Genomic DNA, 20,394 nt, shown 5'->3' with positions numbered 1-20,394 from the left:
GAAGTGTAAATTAACACAAAATACCTGAAAGTAGTTGAATACAGTGCTTGAGTAAACACTTGTTGGTGTCATATCATTAAATATTACTGTTGAAACAGTGCATCAAGTCTTTAACATAGACAAGTTTTAACATTTAAAACGTCCATATGCAAAGTAACATTAATGTGGTGGCATAGAAAGGATCATATTTTCGCAGAAATTTTACTAGAAGTAGTTGTACTAGTGGTGTAGTATAGAAAAAGGAAAAAGTACCTTCAAATTTCACTACAGTACTTAGTTACATTACACCACTGGATACACCTCACTTATATTTAAGTAAAAATACTGTAATGTTCATTCTTCAGCCACGGTGACATCACGTTGTCGTTGGCACATCGATGACACACTAGGTGGCGCAAAATCCCTGTAGAAGTGGAACAAGACTCCTGTGCTACATCAGCAGAAACACAACGAAGACTATTGAGACGCTGAGACACTGAATCGCTCCTTTCTGTTTCCAGCCAGCAGAGGGTGACAGAGATCAGACAGGGAGCCGCTGATAGAATCTGATTTATTTCCTATAATCTCAAAAACATACTTGCTTGCACTCCAAGAAACAAATATACTCAGTTACATGTGAAGTCTTAGTTTTCTAACATGACATTGGTGACTTTATCTGCACAGCTACGTGAACTCTTCCTTTATGACATGAATCTTGACTTTTGATCAACACGATAATTCATTTCATGGCTATTTTCACAAAATGATAATATCACACACACACACACACACTTACACACGTACCGAGCACGTGTACACACATATGCGCAGGATCTCTGAACTAGTTAATGTGCATCCCCTTGTTTTTTTTTGTTTTCTTTATTATTATTACATCAGTATGGCATATGGCATGGACTAAGTTTTTCCTCCTGTCTAAGTTATCTTTCACAACAACACTGCATTTTTTGACATGATAATACAACTTCACTCAACACACAACAGTTAGCAGGAACAGCATTTAGTACGTGAATACATTTGTACAAAAGGTATACACAAAACAATACAATATATTACGTAATTGTCTCTTCAATATGGCAGGTACACACACACACACACACACACACACACACACACAGTCACACATTCAGTGGCTGATGCACACACTCCTTTATTCATAGAGAGATTGTATATCAGGTTCAGAGCCACTCACTCACATCCTGCACACAGAGTCGTACTCTCGGACGGGAGAGACTATTTACAGGGTTTTAATTCATAAAATATTGCACTTATTGGCCCATAGCATCTCACAGCGTTTGCTGTGACAATGCTCCTAAGATCTGTAACATAGAGTGATGTATATACACTATCTTATTATTATTATTTTTATTATTATTATTATATAAATCTACATAGATAAGTCAGGACTGACTTCATGCATTTTTTTTTTAGCTTTTATTCAACTATGCAACAAACAACCAATGATGCTAAAGGAACTGTAATGATTTGGCACTATTTTCTTTTCAATTGCAGACCTAAAAACACATTCTGGATTTTAAATTAAACTATAGAGTTTTACTATACAGACTTAAGTTATTAAGATCTCAATAGTATCTTCTCAATTGAAGCTTCCAATTTTAAACTACTGTATTTCAGAGCTATTTTATTGTAGCAGAGTATTAAGGCCATATTATAGGGAAATAACCTGTGATTTAGAAAAATTAATTTGTAATATTAGGCGAATAAAGATATTATGAGAAAAAAATTCAGATTACAGCAAAAATAGAGAAATAAATATTAGATATCTTTTTGAAAATAACCAGCAAGGACAGTTTCACTCATTCTGGATCCAAAATGTTGATTTGTCTCATTGTTTCTTGGGAAAACACAAAAACTCTTTGAATATTCCACAGATGTAAAGTACAACTTAACAAGATGCTCCACCTTCTCATTTGGATCTTCTCAAATTCCCCATCCAACATGACACGAAGCCAAAAATGACTTTATTCTAGAAATCTCCGATTTCTTCCCCTTTAATTGGCCTTAATACTGAATCATTGTTTCTAAGAAGCTTAGTGAGATTTTACTTTCATGAGGGACTTTAACAGCACAAACAAGAAACTTTAGCATGCGGACGGAACACTGAAATAATGCTTTTTAAATATATGGCTGTTTATTCCATGCCAGAGCTGATTTATGTAACAAACACTGCACTGTCTTGTGCAGTGTGAGATCTATTTTTATTTAAATGCTGGATCATCGCTATCACGTGGAGTTGAGGATGGTTCGATTCGGGGTAAGGCTTATCTTCAGAGGAAACAGCACAGACAGTGTGAGTGACTTTTTGGCGGCATGCTCATCGCATCAAACTATAAAGGGGTCGTCTTGGAGGCTAAGCACATTTTACTTACCAGAGATATCACACATCTACGGACAGCAGAACATGGAGTAGTACTTACATCAACGTTACACATACCGGACTAATTTCCGAAAAAGAAGAGGCTAACTGAGGGACTTACAGAGGCCGTGTTGGAGATGCTAAAAGGCCACTTTTTAAAATTCCAAGGTAGATGATTTTTAAGATGGCCAAGTTCCACTCATTTGTGACTCAGACACGATAACACACACTCATGCAAACCCACACTCACCCACAGGAACACACACTCGTTACACAAAATGAATCCGCTACGTCCTGTCGTGCACTAAATCACTGATTTGGCAGCTTTAGGAGAAAATGAACCTAGAAAAAGGATAAAGGAAAATACTGTACAAAAAATAAAAATGAAATCATTATTAAAGCACTCATTGATGTTATCCCTCATATTATAATTATTTTAAGTCTTAAAGATTTTTAAAGGTTTTCTGGATTAACTGTACAGTTGGACTATGAACTATATCTAGCCTTATCAAACATACTTGGCTTATAATCGTACTAACTAGCCAAAGAATGACAATGGTGTCTCTATATTCTAGATATCCTGTAGTGTGTCTCATTTTGTAACAGCCTTGTGTGTTTGTCTGGTTATTTTTCTCTTGATATAAGGTGATAAAGTTGAGAGATAATACGACAGTGTTTTGTTATTCTACTACTAAACTGGGTTTGAGCGGCATCCGGAGAACGCTACTAACAGTTGCATCCGGGCTGCTGCATGGGCGGAGCAGTGTCTGTGAGTTTGGCAGTGGGCGCTCCCGTGGTGCTGGCCGGGTCCGTGTCCAAGCTCTCGGACATCTTGTCGCAGATCAGGTCGACGAGACGCTCGAAGGTCTGCTTCACGTTGACGTTGTCCTTAGCGCTCGTCTCGAAGAACTCAAAACCTGGGGAGGAGGAAGAGCGAGTGACATGAGAATTTGGAGAGACAGGAGCAGCCAAAAAACAACAATAATAACAAGATAGATATGATTCAGACAAGATATTGTCATAGTTATTGTCGCATTGTGAGTTTTGTTTCCTTCTTTGGACATTTTTTATCCTGTTTTTTGCCTGTTGCTCATCTGCATTGTTGAACTGTCAGTTTTGTTCATCACCTTATTCTGCAAGAAACCTTGGAGACTTTTAATTCCCTTTCGTTGTTTTGTGTGTTCTCTATCATATCAAGACTCCTTTACATGCTCTGTATGTACAAGAATGAGAGATAGTCTCTTCGCTCAGAGAACCGAGGTTACAACGTCACCAAGCGATCCAAAGCCCTTTAAGCCTTAGGCCCCCAAAATGTCCCATATGAAAGCCACACAGGGGGTGGATGTTGCTCTTACCCAGCTGTTCTGCCAGCAGTCTGCCATTATCGACCGAGACCACTCTCTCCTCCTCCATGTCACACTTATTCCCAGCCAGCACCACCTGTGCATTATCCCATGAGTAGGTTTTTATCTGCGTCGACCTGCAGGGAATCAGAAACACACACACGCACACACACACACACACACCAACACAAACTGTCAAATTAACACTGTTTCTCTGTTTGATTGAAAGTGTCACAAAACTTCCTGCCACCTCTAATTGGACGGGAGCCTTTGGACACAGACATGGGAGATGGCAGATGGGAGGACATGATGTAAAGTTTGTCGGCCATTTGGACCAGAGTCATTTCATCATTGTGTAATATTTGAGTCACTGATGGCAGCGGTGGGAAAGTGGGTCAGCTGTCTCTGTGTACTGAAAATATGAATTCACTGCTCCGATGTAGGTTGGTACTTCTATTATGTGACTCTGATATTTATCACACACTCCAGAGCCCTAGAATTATAAGGCTCTATTTTCTAGACTAGTTTTTATGACCTCTTTAAACCGTACAAGGTACGAAAGCTTGTTAGCCTTTATATTATTAGATATTGTTGCTGAACAGCTTATTGGCATCATTAGTGAGACATGGGCAACACAATCCTGATAACAGCTGATGATACAGAGGATGCACTAACATCAAGCAACTCAATATGTTGTCTGTTATTCAGCAGCTTTACACAAAAGCTACTGGATGGATGCACTACACACACTGTAACATGTTCTTCTCTGACCAATACTACATCCTCCATGTTTCATGGTGATTCATCCGGTACATTTTTCATTATCTTGGGTGGACATGGATGAAAACATAACCTCCTTGGCAGAGGCGACAGATAATGGGCAGCCTCCTGTAAAGTATTACATTTATCATTATCATATATATTAAAAATATGTTGTAGGTTCCTAACAAGGTGGGTACAATAATAACAGAAAGCATTCCAGATTAAACTATTAGATCATCTGGCAATCATCTCTTGCCAGATAAACATACACATAGGGTTTGCACTTCACACGTTACTTTGCCGTCTGCACACACAATATGGGAAGGAATTTAAGGAACACATTTTCCTCCTGTGGTGTTGCAGTTTGAAAGTAGGGCAGTGAACATACTACGGGCTGAAAACGGGAGGAAAGACAGAGGGGAAGAAACAATGTCACAGAGAGAGAGAGAGAGAGAGAGAGAGAGAGAGAGAGAGAGAGAGAGACAGAGAGAGACTGTCCAGTTCTGGCTTGTTGTAGCAGGTCAGATGTGGATCCTTTAGACTCCCACTTCAGATAACACAAACTGACAGAAAGCCTCTTGTGTCACATCTCACAACATGCTCCACATGCAGGGTGTAGTGTGTCTGTGTCTACCAGCGGTAAATTGACAGATGGTGAATTAAAAAGATGCAGATCCCTTGATATTGTTGTCGTAACGAAATTAATCTTTTTGCAAATGATTTGATCGATCCCCCCCCCCCCCCCCCTTTAAATGCCAGCGTTATCATATTTCCCCGTCTCAACTCTGTCACAGGAAATGAGCGCGTCACACACGTCACCAGCTTCTTCCAGCCACAGTCGAGGAAGGAGCCGTTGCCATGGAAACCTTTTTTTTTTGCTCCAACCTTGTCACAAGGAACAAGAGAAAGGGAAAGAGGATTTAAAGCCTGTGTCAAAAAAACCCACAAAAAGAAGGATTTAGGTTTATATGAAGGGTAAAAAGACGAGACTCCTCACTGATTTACGAGTGTGTGTTGAAATGCTCACAGGTAACTCTCCTGGATTGTTGCCGCCAGTGACACACTTGGCTCCATTAATTAGCATCCCCCTCACAGACGGCAGTATTCCATTAAAGTGTATATACTAGCTTTGTCTGGCAGCGACCTCTTTTCAACAGAAAGCACAGTTTTTCTCACTTATAAATTATAAATTTATTTCATTACAAATAAGGCTGCTAATGTCAAGGATTTCCACACAATTCATCCCCCTGAAAAAATACAACAGATAGTAAATTCAGTGTTTAAAGATTCAAACCTGGATAAAATGTCTCACGGCAAAAGACTAGATTAATGAAATAATTAAGATTTCATCACATGAAGACGTGTTAGGTAAGATTAATTATGAGCGAAATGCAAAACTGAGACATGGGAACACGACTGGTTTCATGTTAAGCTGAGCCTAAAATAAAATTCATGTATATTAACCGATGACTATTTTTACCCTTAATGTCTTAACGGTGGCTCGTCCTCTATCATGGAAAATGATCTTCCCTGTATCTGCTCCCTGGTCCAATGCACTGCTTTGTTGCACAAAACCTTTTTTTGCAGGATCCCTGTACCGGTATTGAGTTAAACATTGCATTCCTTATTTCAGAATACAGGGCTTTAAGTGTGGGCTCAGTGTGGGTAAAAGCAGCTCCGGCTGTGTCAGGGGCTTGTTTCAGCAGCTGTCAAATGCTGCTAAGCAAAGTGACGGAGGCTGAGCAGACACTGGCCTTAATCGCCTCTGCCACTGTCCGACCATCGGAAGCGAACTCAGTGACATGCAGGTGGAGAAAAAATACCACTTCCTCCATTGAGCCTGGATGAGTCATAGCATTATTTCCCTGTAGTTTGCAGATGATGATTCAGAAATCTTTCCCTCTCTCATTGGTGCTTCGGTAATTTATCTGCAGCAGGGGATGGGGGGATTACTGCAGGGTGGTGGCAGGGTGTAAATGAAATGGGAAATGGCAGATTTTCACCACAAGTCCTTAGCAGAGTCCTGGAGTAAGATCTTAGGCTCTCTGATGAGAGCATACTTGTTTCTCACGGCGGGGAATCGAACCCAGAACCCGGTTTTCGTAGCTGATCGAGCGCCACCTACTGAGCCATGTTTAGACATGACTGCATCATCGTAATTCACCGAACAGTTGGACTCGGGATCGGGGTCACTGTTCAGCTCACAGACGCTGGGGTGACTCAATGGACCACAGCTATGACCTTTGTAGGTTCCACCTAGACCCCCCCACATGTCTGGAAAAGATTCACACACAAACACACTATGTAACCAGTCTGTCAAACGGACATTGGAGACAGACTGTTGGGATTATGACACGGGGCTTGTTGTTCTGGTCCACTGATGCTCGGTTGGTACGTGCCATGTTTTTGCTTGTCCCTGCTCCGTTTGAACTCTCCTCAGTCTCAGCTGCTGTCCGGGCTTCACCATCACTTCCTGCTCCTCCCACCAATCACTGGAAACCAAACTACTCACCTATTTCCATTGGTGGGATGTCACAAAGTACATTTACTTCATTACTGTACATCTTTTAAGTATTTGTAAGTAGATTTTTTTTCATTTACTTTTCAGGTTGATTTGAATTTTTTTATTTTATTTATATATTTTTAAAAGTAATCAATAACGAGGGGAAATGGTCCATTGATCCAATCAGAGCTGGCAGGTAAGATTAGACCCCGCCTCCTGCAGCAGCTCATTGAGCAACACCTGAGATGGAGTTCCAGACTCAGCCATTAATTAATACAACAATGTGTTTTCAGTAGCATCATCTGCAGCATTGATTTTTAATGTGATAGAGTCTGTGCGATTACAAGAAAACAGACAGCAGGTTCAGTTACTGAAGTAGGTGCATTAGGGAACAGGTTGCACTCAGCAGGCGCGATTACTTTGAATACTTTTAGCCTTTTTTTCAAAGTTAGAGCTTACTTTCACTCCAGTGGATAAGTTACTGCTTTTAATTGAGAAGTCTTTTGACAATTTATTTGTCCTTTTACTGAAGCAATGGGTTAAGTAGGCCACTGCCTCCTGCTACATAACGCCTTGATCTTCACCTCCTTGCCAGAAGGTCTTCTCACCTTGTCGCTGAACTTTACCAGTCTTGTTCAGAATTTATTTTGGTGTGATTTTTGTATTCCTGCCTTCTCCTCACCAACTCAATCTTCTCCTCCTCTTGCCGCAGGATCACCGGCTTATACCTGCTTCCCTCAGCCAACTCAATCAGCCACCCTGCTCCCCGGATATCCCCCTCCTCAGCCCTCTCCCTTACCGGACTCCCTGGCCCTGGACACTGGAGTCCCCTACCCCTTAGATAGTTTATGCACTTGCACTTCATATCTTCTTATTTCCTAATGACACATCTTTTTTGTTTATACATCTCTGCACTTATGGTGGTAATAAATACCCTTTGTATATGTCGACAGTTCCTGCAAACCTGTTCCTGGTCACAAACTCAAACACAGAGAGAGAATCTGTGTCTGTTGGGATGAAATTGGGACGGGAAGCTGTTCAAAATGTTTAACATCAAGTGGGCAGGACATCAAATGACTGAAGCATAATGGAGACAAACAGGAAGTTCTCTGGACAGGATCTGGAGCTCATAACAGGATAACCCAAACAGGACCCTTCATGCAAAACGGTCAGAAACAGACCAAGATGACTCACCAGTCCTGCACGCAGCCGAACGACTCTTCATTGGTGATGTCGTACATGAGAATGAAGCCCATGGCCCCGCGGTAGTAGGCGGTGGTGATGGTCCTGTATCGCTCCTGGCCTGCTGTGTCCTGCACACACAGAGAACATGATACAGCATTACTGTTGGCCAGCTGACTGATATGTGCACTGTCATGCTGAGCAGCATCAACACAACTCTGCACTTTAACGGTAAATGAATAAGGGTTGATTTTGGATTTCTTCATTTCCTCGTGGCTTCATTTACTGTGTTCGTGATGCGAAAATAATCATTATGCTAATTGCCTCTCTGGCTTCGCTTTGATAAGGTGCCAAAACCAGCAGTTCAGTTTTGGCTGATGTGATAGATTCTCTCCTCCACTCGGCTCTGGGCTGCAGCATACAGAGATCAGTAGCTTTTATGACGTGCGCCTTATAGGAGAAGGTCTAAAAATAGAAGTCAAATGGTGTAAACACTGGGAGTCTGCTCCCTGTTCATGATAAGGCTGAACGAATCACTGAAAGGCGAAACAAGCGGGTGATTACACAGCGCTGGAGGAGTGGTACATTGCAAACACGTGCAGATCACCCTGGAAACAAGTGCCCACTGCGGCGCTGCAAGATGTCAATGGAAATGCTAATGGGTCCCGGCACAGACAGATGAAGCTCTTCTATAGCGAGTGCATTTTAATGTTGAGGAGACAATGCATCAGTTTGTTTGATCTCTTACCTGCAGGTTTTCTATAAACCTTCCCGTAATTGTTGTGTATTAGTGCAATTTTATGATAAGACACATATTAATAAATCCCACTGACATGCATTCTGTTCGTACTGTGTTTTCACTGTGCTTTTGGTTCAGGCCTTTGTAAACTCCAGACTTGTCTGCAGGGGGCATCATAGTGGGAGGAAGGTGGGACTGACTACCGAGGGGCCCTAATGGTGGAGGGCCCCTAACAAACCTGGACCAAATGGGACTTGTTTTATTTCTTTTTGCATGTTTTAAAATCTTTAATATCAGTTTTTATAGAACGATGTCATCACTTTTCAAATTTGCTTTGTATTACAATAAATTACATGTCATCTAGCTGACGCTTTTGTCCAAAGCGACTTACATTTTTAGTACACTCAACATTTATGAGGGGCCATTTAGGGGTTTAGTATCTTGCCAAGGACACTTTGGCATGCAGATGGGGAAGCATGGGGATTAAACCGGCAACCTTCATGTTGGAGAACGCCCGCTCTACCCCCTTGGCCACACCGCCCCGTATTCTTAACAATTGATTTTTTGCCATTGACTCCTGTATGTCCCTGTGTCTGTTCTGTCTGAGTCTATTTGCTTTGTATGTTTGTTTTAATGTTTTATTTGTTTTTATTTCTATTTGTACTTGATATCTCAATGGGACCTTTTAAAAATTAAAAATTAAAATATTAAAAGATTGTTTTGTTTGCAAGTATTCTGATATCTAAGAAAATAACTATCACATGTGAAATAAAACTAACTGGGTCAATCAGTTGAGAAATCGACCCTTTCCAAAATGGCGGCTCTCTGTGTTCCCTTTCACCTCCCCTACAAAAGATGGACAATGGTTTAGTCCACCTGAGCACTGCTGAACACAGCTCATGAGCAGAGTGAGGCCTCAGGGCCTGAGGCTGCAGCACCTGTGCCATTGTCTTGTCTTTTCCAAGCACATAGAGATACCACAGGAGGTGGGGAAACAAATGGGAAAGGAAAGAGAGAGAACAGCTTTAACAGGTGTCTCTCAAAGGAGAGGTGAGCATTACTAACAGTTTCAATATGGTCTATTTATCTCTATTTCCTGGCAAAGCCCAACGTCATGAAACACCTGCTCCTCAGTTTCAGAAACAGCCCCTGACAGTTTCACAGCTGCTGCCTCATTGTTGCAGAGGACGTGAATCAAGGTGAATTCATGAAGTTTTGAGGAAACGTTACTGCAAGCAAACAGTTTGCACTGAGGTGTGGAGCTTTGGAGCGATTACGAGTCTCTTTCTATGTGAGCTAGCATAACATGTTTGGTATCAACAGATTTATTGTAAGTTCAAGATCAATATGATTCCATCGGCTCAACAACTCAGCCGGCAGTGGCCTTCAAAAGCAGAACAGAAAGTCTCAATAACTTTTATATGGTTAAATCGTGTAAGAGTGACAGATATGATTGAAGGACTCACGCTGTTCACTGACAGAAAACACCACAAGTATCTAACAGCTGAAAACAAAATGCTTGATTTGATGTTTTTTTCTACCCACACATGTGACTTTTGCTGTTGGCTTGAACAGGCTTTTAGCAAACTGGTCCTAGAATAGACTGGACAGTCCTGCACTTCTGCCAGTTCAAAACCACTTTCAAGGTTTTAGAAAAAATGAAACCCATCAGTGCATATTCACTTTAAAAAAAACTCCAGCATCATCTATGTCGGTTGAAGATAGAATTGAGACAAACGTCACATTCTTCCCGATTGATCATGTTATTCTAAGCACAGCACTTCAATACATTTGCTTTGTGTTTTTTTTTATATTTTCCCTTATTTGTCATTCTTGTATCTTAATGAAAGAAATTACCTACATTTAAAAGAGTGATATCTGAGTGTGATATTGTGGCTCTTGAATTTACGTGGACTGTTAGGCTTTGGTGAAGGTATGAGCTCTACTTCGACATTCTGGTTGGAAAGTCACTTCCTTTTAGTTTCTACAAATAAAATATGACTCAGTTCAGTTGTCCTATAGTGTGAGGAGTTACAAAATCCCAGATTACTTGTTTTAAATGTGGTAGTTCATTAGTCACTGCTCTAATAATCACTACAGCTCCACGAGTACCGCCTCCGCTCAATCATTTGTTTAAGAGAAACAATCAAAAGATGCAGCTGAGCGATGGATCAAGAGGGATTTAGCCCACGGATGCTGCTCTAATGTTAGGCCAAGCTTTTTGTTCACAGCCCTGATTTAGTCTTGTTCAACACAAGCCCGACAGGCAGCACTGGATTGTTATCTGCCGCAATGGTTCTGCTGCTTTGTGTCATTCTGCACATGGCTTCAACAGTGTGCCCATTATAGCCAGAGGACGGCTCTGACCTTCACTCCACACAGAGCTCATAGCCTGCCAAGCCTCCACACACACACACACACACACACACACACACACACACACACACACACACACACACACACACACACACACACACACACACAGTCACACACCACAGCTCGCTCTGACCTGTTGTCAGTTCACTATCAGACTAAAATATATGATACACAATATTATGGTGTGTGTGTGTCTATATAGGCCGCTACAGGCCTCTATCACAGTGCAAATGGAAACAAGCACCCTCTTCAAATGAGGTTCGGTAGCTAGGGTTAGATTTCCAGCTTCATCTGAAGCTAAGGACCTGGTAAGTAACCTTCAGATATAGTTTTTGACCATATTACACAATCCTACAGCTGAAAGAATCTGATTGTGTTACTTGGCTTCCAGCGTTATTTAAAGAAACAGAAGACACTGTGTGAATGTCTCTGGGGTTTCTAAGTAGTAACTAGCTGGAAACTGTCTGTTGACATGTCAACATATCGCAAAACCGAGCAAATGTGTGCATTTTTTTATGACAGCAGCCGGTGAGTGTTTTATAAATGGCATATTTTGTGCCTTTCACCCGATTCTGTGGATGCACCTCGGCCTGACGTAGTGGAACCTATGCTCCAGAGCCTTGTCTTCCAGTCTGAATTCTAAGTCTTGGCGGTTTTAGTAGCCTATCGATCCTGTGCTGTGCGCTTGACCCTGACCTCTGCATTTCCAGGCTATTTTAGTGAATCTCTTTGCTTGTTCTCCATTAAAAAGAGAGTAGGACAGAAAAGAAAAACATTCTGCTGAGTCCCGAGAATTGGAGCTGCTTGAGGCTTCGCTTGTAGTCCGCAGCTGAGCAGAAATCGATGCAAGAAGCTGACTACCTCGAGGGCAGCGGCCGTGAGTGAGGGCTGACACTTGACAGAATTCTTCTTCATTCAGTAAAGTGAGCTGGCTGCACTGTGTCTCACTTGCTTCGGCCTAATATGACAACAGGGACACGTCTATGATGCATTAGGACACTTTCATCTCTCAGGAGATAAATGGTGCGACGGCCACACTGACATGAACCAACAGCCGTCACCTTAAAAGACCACTTAGTGTAGACCCAGTTCTGCCTGAGCCCAATTAAAAAAGACAGGCCAATTAACTAAAGGCAAGGCCAATCCTTTCTTACCTCTGAATATGCTTGTCTTTGCTAATGATGAAAACACATTATCCCGATTAGCCAGTCATTTGACTGCTCAAACTCAGTCTTCAAATCCTGCTGGCCCTTCTTCTTTATCTTTTTTTGTGTGATTAGCAAACAACCAAATATCTGGGGACGGCCCATTGAGGCAAGAGACAACTACAATGACAAGTGAGCAAAAGCTTCTAAGTAGAAATGGCATTTGGTGTATTACAGTGGAGACTGACGAGGAGAAGGAAAGAGAGAAATCCTCCTCCTCAGTATCTCAGATGAATTATGAGGCAATCTGCCTCAACAGCTCAGATGAACTCCTAATTAAACAGCCTTAGACGTTCTTCACTTTCCCACACGTTGGCAGGAAGGTGTTGCTTCTTTGTTCCTCCTCACCGCGTGCCAAACTAACACTTACTATTCTCCTGTCGGTAATGTTGAGACTTCCATCTGTCTCCGTCCTTCCATCGTCGAGTGTTAAACCTCGAAAACACAATAGAGCCTTTCCCGGAGCTTTCTTCTATAAATTAGGCATGCAAGCCTAAGTGCCACATGCTTTTCAAAGACTGAGGAACAAATCACTGAATTTATTTTAGCTGCTAATTGAGATTCAAACACTTGTGTATCAAATAATTCCAGGGATCCCTATGCATCCATACTTAATGAGTTGAATCCCCATTTTTGTTTAAAATGATCTTTAAAGATTGCTTTTAATGACATGAGCATCCCTTATTAGTTTCTATCCATTCCTGCACAGCTAATATACTGAGAGAAGTAGGTTTGACTCTAAAGATACCTTGACATAAGTATCCATCACATCTTTTCTGCAACAACAGATGCTAGGGCAAGTGTGTCCAAGCATACAAAGCAAGCATTGTCCAACCTAAGAGCCAAACCACTGCCTACAAATTGAATTAACCCATAGGTGATCCCATGTGTGCAAGACTTGTTTCTACAGCAGAGCACACCGCCATCCAGTCGCAGCCTGTCACGGTCCTTGAATTGTATTGATCAACATCGAAGGACATGGGCAGAGGTCAGGAGAAAGTGGGTCTCTGGGCAAAAGATTGACAGCCCTTTATGGACAGGAGTCTCTCTGCGGGAGCACCAGAGATGAAAGGAACAGGAGTAACAAGGGGGCAGGGCGTCTCTGAAGAGCCCCTTCCCCCTTATAGAGCATGGCAAGTCCTCCAGGAGACCTTGGAGGACGACAGAAAACTGATCTCTCCCAGACATGAACTGTGTTTCAACATGCAAATGTCCAGGATTGAAATGGATTAGATGGAAATTTGTGCATGAATGGAATGCCAAAAAAACTGTGAAAGGAAAACGTAACGCTGCAGCTTTGTCTTTCTTCCATAAAAATACCTTCATTCGGTCATATGCTAATCTGAGTTTAGCGTCCTAAATGGATGGATTTATAGGAGGAGAGTAAGTTATTATCTGGTGTTGACCGCCTAAGGAATACATGATTAGCAGAATTAACTTATCTTTCATGCTGTATTCTACTTGTTTGTTTCGGGGATCAAAACATTTTGTGGCTCGCTTCTAAATCCTCAATGCTTGGATGTGTATATCACTTACCCAGATCTGCAGTTTGATCCTCTTGTCGTTCTTGTACACGGTCTTCACTTTGAAGTCGATGCCCACCGTGCTGACGAAGGCCGAGGTGAAAGCGTCGTCGGCATAGCGGAAGAGGAAAGACGTTTTGCCCACGCTGCTGTTGCCGATGATCAGCAGCTTGAACATGTAGTCAAAGTTTTGGTCCCCGCCCTCCCCCTTCCCTTTCACATCCTGAGTGGCAGCCATCTGCAAAAACAAAACAAAAGACGCTGAAAAGAATACATCAAGAGCGTCACCTTGACAGTTAATAGGAAGCTTTTCAAAACTGCTACGCACAAGAAAAAACACTAACCTGAATGTGAGACTTCCGTTTTTTCAGTACTCAATAAGATAACATTCTAGTCTATACGAACACAGGCTAGGGAGTAAAGGTGAGGAAGAGCTGGATGTATAGAGCAGTGAGAGCTTGTTGTACAGGCCACAGATCAGAGGTGACAGAAGGCTGTGTCAGGCAACACAGCATGACCAGCACAGCATGCTGTGGTATTGATGAGTGTAAGATTACAAGGATTTTAAAAAGCTGAGTTTGTTTTCTCCAACGTTTTCGTTTTTTCACGATTCCATTTACAAAAATTACTGCAATTAATACGTCGGCTAGTACTTTATGTGCTGGAGAAAAACATGTCAACCTCAACTCTTCTTTTAAAGGTAGTGCAACATTTGTACAATATTTAGACATTTCTGAGTGTGTGATGTTTTAATTTGACATTCTAAAGAGTTTAACATCAATTTTGACCAGACATGAAATCGTTGTCCATGGTGAAACCGCTATACCTCACTGTTGTATTGATTTTTTACAATAGCTGAGCTTGTATTCTCTAAAACTGTTATTTTTTCCCCACTAGGGTTTCATTAACAGAATTTACTATTATTACCGTTATTACCTGAAGAGCAACATAAAGCTCATAAATACAGGTCAAATTTTGTATTTCATGTTCTTGTAGAAGTGGATCTATGTTGTACTGGAGAAAAACATGTCAAGGTTCACTATTCTCTCCCATTCAGATATATTGTATGGACATTTCTGTTTTTATTTGACAGTCCAAAAACTCCACCATTCATTTTTTTTGTATCAAACATGAAATCTTTATCTACATTAAAACGGCTACAAATGCTAATATAAGTGCATCTTTCACCTCCAGCGATGCACACACACCGAGCATTATTTCCGTGCAAGCTGTCGGCAGTCAACGACCCTAAGAGGACAAGTACTCTATAATCTGCAGGATGACAAGAGCACAGTCATCTTTAGCTCCAAGGTGATTGTATTTTTCTGACAAAGGCACTGCACTTATATGTCAAACATGTGCGGCCGAGCCTTCCCTCGCTCCCTGTAGCCTGGTTATGCGGTTATAAAAGATGCCGGACATCCATCCTGCACATCCTGCGCTGGCTTTCCGGAAGAAGAAAAAAAATCCCCATTGAGGCATCGTTTGCAAGGACACCGCCGAAACATCAGTGCACTGCTGGCATCACCACACAAAACACGATCAAACCCGTTCGATCTGATATAAACTCGCACATGGAGGAGAAAGGCAGCCGAATGCATGCAGAATATAAAACGAGGACATTTGAGCAAGAGATCTTTTTTTATATATATATATATATATATGGAGGAAATTCTTGGACATTAAACTACACCCGAAACGCGTTGAGGACAGTGTGGTGACAAACCTGATCTGAAGGCCTCGGCTCTGATCTGTATCTGCCTCGGGTTTGCAGAACACGGTCTTTTTGATTATCTGGATGTCTAATGCAGCTGACGCTCCCCCCTCCGTGTCTCTGTTTGGAGCGAACACCGGTTTCAGCACCTGGGAGCTGTCCCCTCCGCCTCGGATCTGGCACGCGTGCTGGCTGGCTAGCGTGAGATGACGAGCACGAGCAAAGTGCGTTACGTTGAGGGTCTCTGACGTTATCATGGGGGGGGGTCAAGAATATGGGGGTTGTAGTTTTTGCTCGGTGTCGCGGAGGGCGACAGCCGAAGTGCAGAGTCGACTACATTACTCGGCATGCAGCGCAACCCAGATGTTCGCAGCTGTAATTATTTTTATATTCTTGCAGAAATCCTTGTGCACAATCTGTTTTAATGTCCGTGCACATCTGAGTCTTCCTTCTGCTGGTCCTACATCTCTAGCCTTCTAGTACAAACATGAATCTTACCTTCCCATACAAATCCATTTAATCCTCAGCAATATGGGCCCCTGCTTGTGTTGGTAATTCACTCCAGAGACGAACTAAACTCCCAGCTGAGCAGCATGAACTACTGTAATTTTTGTTCTCTTCTTTTCAGGAAGCAGATATAATGGCCTCCTCTCCTTGTGCGTCACTCTCGCTCGGCCCTGCTCTCGTCCTCCTCCCCCCCTGCAGGCTGCAGTCAGCTCCGCTTCACAGGAGGCTGAGTAAACACAGGCCTGAGTGCCAATTATTATTATTATTCATTGTTGTTGTTGTTAGTATTGTTGTTATTATTTTGGGCCTTTGAATGGCAGCAGAACGAGGAAGTAGGGGGGAAATGACATATTTGCAACTGCAATCTCATCAACCCTTATTTTCCCTAACATCCTTAATGGGGAAACTGCAATAAGAATATGAGGATCAGCAACTTATCATTTTTACGCAGTATAATTCCAATTTCCTATCTTGCCCCTGAAGGTTGCTACCAAAAGACCAGTCCACAGACACAATCACATCGAGGCTGTTACATAATCGTGAGGTAGATGTAAAGCCTCTGGCAGACATTTGATATGGCGTGTGCATAAAGGTACCTGCCCTTTGACGTGTGTGCGTGTGTGTGCGTGTGTGTGTGTGTGCGTGCGTGTGTGTGTGTAGCAGGCTGGAGGGGGCGGGCCAAGTAGGCTGCATAAACGTTTGTGTTTGTCTCTGCAGATTTTCAAGGTTTTGTGTCTCTACCTCACAAATGGACTGAAAGATATTTGTATATGTTTGTGTTTCTTGCTCATCAGAAAGTTTAAGTAAGTTTTTGTTCATTCACTTTTTAAGGTGACTGACTCAACTCTGCTTTGGAATAACGTGACCTTGTTGCTCCTCTGATCCAATCTTCTGCTGTGCTTCATGTTGACAGAGCTGCTGTGTCACATAGTGTCTCTACATAAACCAAAAAACGTGGTAAACAAACACAACTTTCTAGAAGTCTCCATTAGTACATCATCTATAGCACCCCCTGCTGTTGAAAAATGTGCTCTGGTGATATGGAGTAATATTTAACAAAAGCTATATTGGTAGAAATAAAGTAAGTGTTGCTTTATAACTCCACTCACTGACCTTCTGATGCTGAAGTTACCTGTGTTATTTTTAACCTGAACAACCTTAAAATGTTTAAATGCAACATGTCCTCCAAATGAGATTCACTCGTTTATGGCATTTAAGAAGTAAAAGTTTCAGTTTGTATCCAGATATTCCATTTTAATTAACCTCTAAAATGGACTGGATGGTTTGAAGACTTCAACTTTGCAATACTTTATTCTTCCTAAAAACTAAATATATTCTTCACTCGTAGATGGTTTGCATCCAGGCCAAAACACTTCATCTAATGTACAGCGTTACCATTTTAGGAGGCCGACCAATAATATGGATGCTCTGATATATTGATCAGTATTACATGTTGTCCAGTGGGCAATCAGAAACTACAGAAGGACCCATTTTATGTTTGATTTTGAAAAGCAGTCTTATTTACACAGTTTGTCCACCAGGCAGCACTGGTGAGATTATTTATCCAAATAATCAGTCTGAATTTCTATTTTTCTTTACCTCAGTTGTTTATAGTTTATGGCGTCATTCTCAGTTGTTGCCCGGAGCAGGTAAGTAAATATTTTTCAAGTTTATTAAGGACATGTTTATATATATAACTTAAGATTAGATTCAACTTTATTGTCATTGCACAGTACAAGTACTTATACAACAACAGCCTGTTAGCTAGCTCTGTACATTGCTAAAATCTCCATTCTACCACCCACTAAATTGTGATTGGTTGTCTCTCAAAAAAACAAACCCAAACAAAATATAATTTTTTTTTTATCAGATTTTCTCTTGATCACAGCATCTGTCGTGTTAGAGAAATGTCTTTTATTTGCTGTATTTCTAACCACGTCGATGACAGTTCACAATGGAGGACCAGCATTGTGCTCATGGCCTGTACAGGTGCTCTGCTCACCGTCCTGTATGGAGTCTGGAATCTCTTTGCGTTGTTCGGTTTTTCATCAAATCCCCCGGAGACTCGAGGTGCTTGAGATTACCTTTCTTGTTTTTTTAGCTTTTCATCTGCCTGCTTTGCCGTCTTTCTTTCAAGCAATAGAGGACGAGACAGAACCTAACTTGCACATTAACAAAAAATTCTTATTTAGATAGTGCTTCGTGCTAGCAAAAAATTTGGGAAAAGCAGAAAACCGAAGTCTAATAACTAATTTAATTTCATGATGAACTGCACCGTCTTCTATTAAAGTGCATTTCATGCCAAGATCCATTGATGTGAAAAGGCTCATTCACCATTTCTTTTACCATCAGTTTAAGATGAATCAGAAAAGATGCAGCAAAACAATATAGGCTGTTTATAGCTGATGCAAATACTTAAATCGATCAAACTGCACTGTCTTTGCACTAACGAATAACATGTCTCTGATTCCTTTATATTATATGATGCCTTGTCTTTCTTTTATTCTATCTGTCTTTCTTTATCATAGGAAACAGCTGGAGGTATACATTATGACAGATTATACCCAGTTTACTTTAGATACACCAGACAGTGCTATATTTATCATTCAGACAAAGAGAGTGGGAGATCAGATCTGAGTTTACAGGCACAGCACTCAGGAGAACGGATCATTTAATATGCTTAATATGAAGCATATCCAGAGTTGTTTTCACAAGAAAAATACATCTTTAGGCTGTTATTCTCTTTTTTAGTGGAGGTTAATAGAGGCATCTATCATTGAGGGATAGATAAGACACTGTGCCATGTTCCAGCTCCGATTACCAGCGAGAAGTTTTGTATTCATAAAAATACCACATCACCTGTCCCATGTGTCTGCTCACTGTGCGTTTGCACTGTGCTCCAGGTCCCTTATTTGCCCTCCAGCAAAGATTAGACACTGAATATTATGAAGCTGCTTGAGGGACGAATGGGTCGCTTTGCAGATCCTGAATAATATTTGTATTATGCTGGAGTTTAAATATGATTTTGTTAATGCTTGCTGTTGATCTCGGGTTACACAAAGCTGTTTGGTTCCCAGGTGTTTGCAGCCTCTTCTGCCGGCTTCCAGTGCACAGGCTTTGAGATAAACTCCATATTAATGGCGTATGCCAGGAGCAAGGCCCGCTGGACCGAAGCGCCCCCCCGGCCAAGCAACCTTTGTTAACAAAGACTTCTGGAAGGTGAGACACTTACAGAAAGTACTGCTGTACTTATTGATATGAGTTGTTACATCACCACGTTTCTGTCTCTCCTCTTTTACAGACTGATTTGTCTTTGTACAACAATGTGACAGCTTTCCTTGCTCCAGGAGTGGTAAGCTTGAAGTTTAAGTACAAGAATGATTATTTCTCAACCTTCCTGTTTATGATGTATAAGTCAAACTGTATTTCCAACATTTGTATTGCTAAGCGTGACTGATTCAGCCTTTTCTGTTTACAGATGGAGGATCTGAGGGAGAAGCTGTTGAAAGAGCTTGCGGATGACGGGTGTGTCATCGCTTGTCGTTTTCCTTTCCCCAACTGGCCTCATCGATCGTCTGTCGGCTCCGGTCTCGACGAGACTTTTTCTTATGACATGGGCACAGTGCGCTCACACCTGAGAAACGTACCAGATACACCGGTGTGATTAGTCACAGTCTCTGGGTCTCACAAGCAACACATCCTCCAGACACATTTTACCAGATTACAAAATGTGATGTTTAAAGGAGAACCACTGTGAGTTTTTGGAAAATTGCTGATTTAAGTAGTTGCGCACACTGATCAGCATTGATTATTTTCTGACATCTGAACATAACAAGAATGAAAGGGACTCTGATTAGACAAGAAGAAGAAGAAGGGATTTCTGCAGCACTTATCCCCACAGTGTTTGTTCAGCCTCGCCACTTATAGAGAAGATGGAGTCTACCATATTTCTGGTGGCTGCATAAGAATTCTTCTACCAAAATAATTTCCACATTAACACTGATAAGCCTTCTTGGTGGCTTGCTACAGGGAGGATTTTGAGTTTTGTGATGTTGTTTGTTCGTTAATAGTTTTATTTGGTTTGGATCTAGATGCATGGCGGAATCATAATGTGCGACTCAGTAGGATATGCAATCCAGCCTGATATCATAGGTACAAGTGAACCC

The 20,394-nt window shown here is 41.6% G+C and overlaps 2 protein-coding genes across 3 annotated transcripts; one reads left to right on the top strand and one right to left on the bottom strand.

Moving 5' to 3' along the window:
* Positions 1–542: 542 nt before the first annotated feature.
* On the bottom strand, positions 543–16,385 carry rab3c (RAB3C, member RAS oncogene family). 2 transcript variants are annotated; one of them, XM_053420255.1, is made up of 5 exons: positions 16,220–16,385; positions 14,021–14,245; positions 8,177–8,295; positions 3,730–3,854; positions 543–3,291 (listed from the first exon to the last, which is right to left on the bottom strand). In XM_053420255.1, the coding sequence occupies exons 1-5, from the start codon at positions 16,235–16,237 to the stop codon at positions 3,101–3,103; spliced, it is 678 nt and encodes a 225-aa protein (XP_053276230.1). In that variant the 5' UTR covers positions 16,238–16,385; the 3' UTR covers positions 543–3,100. The 2 variants fall into 2 exon arrangements, with proteins under 2 accessions (XP_053276230.1, XP_053276231.1); XM_053420256.1 differs by lacking the exon at positions 16,220–16,385 and adding an exon at positions 15,734–15,887.
* A 1,750-nt stretch (positions 16,386–18,135) lies between these two features.
* On the top strand, positions 18,136–19,892 carry si:dkey-190g11.3 (uncharacterized protein LOC567059 homolog). The gene is given in 7 exon segments (XM_053421070.1): positions 18,136–18,276; positions 18,278–18,298; positions 19,132–19,217; positions 19,287–19,404; positions 19,406–19,447; positions 19,530–19,580; positions 19,707–19,892. Coding segments are annotated over 7 exon segments (645 nt in total).
* The last annotated feature ends 502 nt before the right edge of the window (positions 19,893–20,394 follow it).

Source organism: Pleuronectes platessa, chromosome 4 (assembly GCF_947347685.1).
Source record: "Pleuronectes platessa chromosome 4, fPlePla1.1, whole genome shotgun sequence".
NCBI lineage: Eukaryota > Metazoa > Chordata > Actinopteri > Pleuronectiformes > Pleuronectidae > Pleuronectes > Pleuronectes platessa.
Note: the sequence above shows the minus strand (reverse complement) of the source record. Positions and strands in the feature narration are given on the sequence as shown.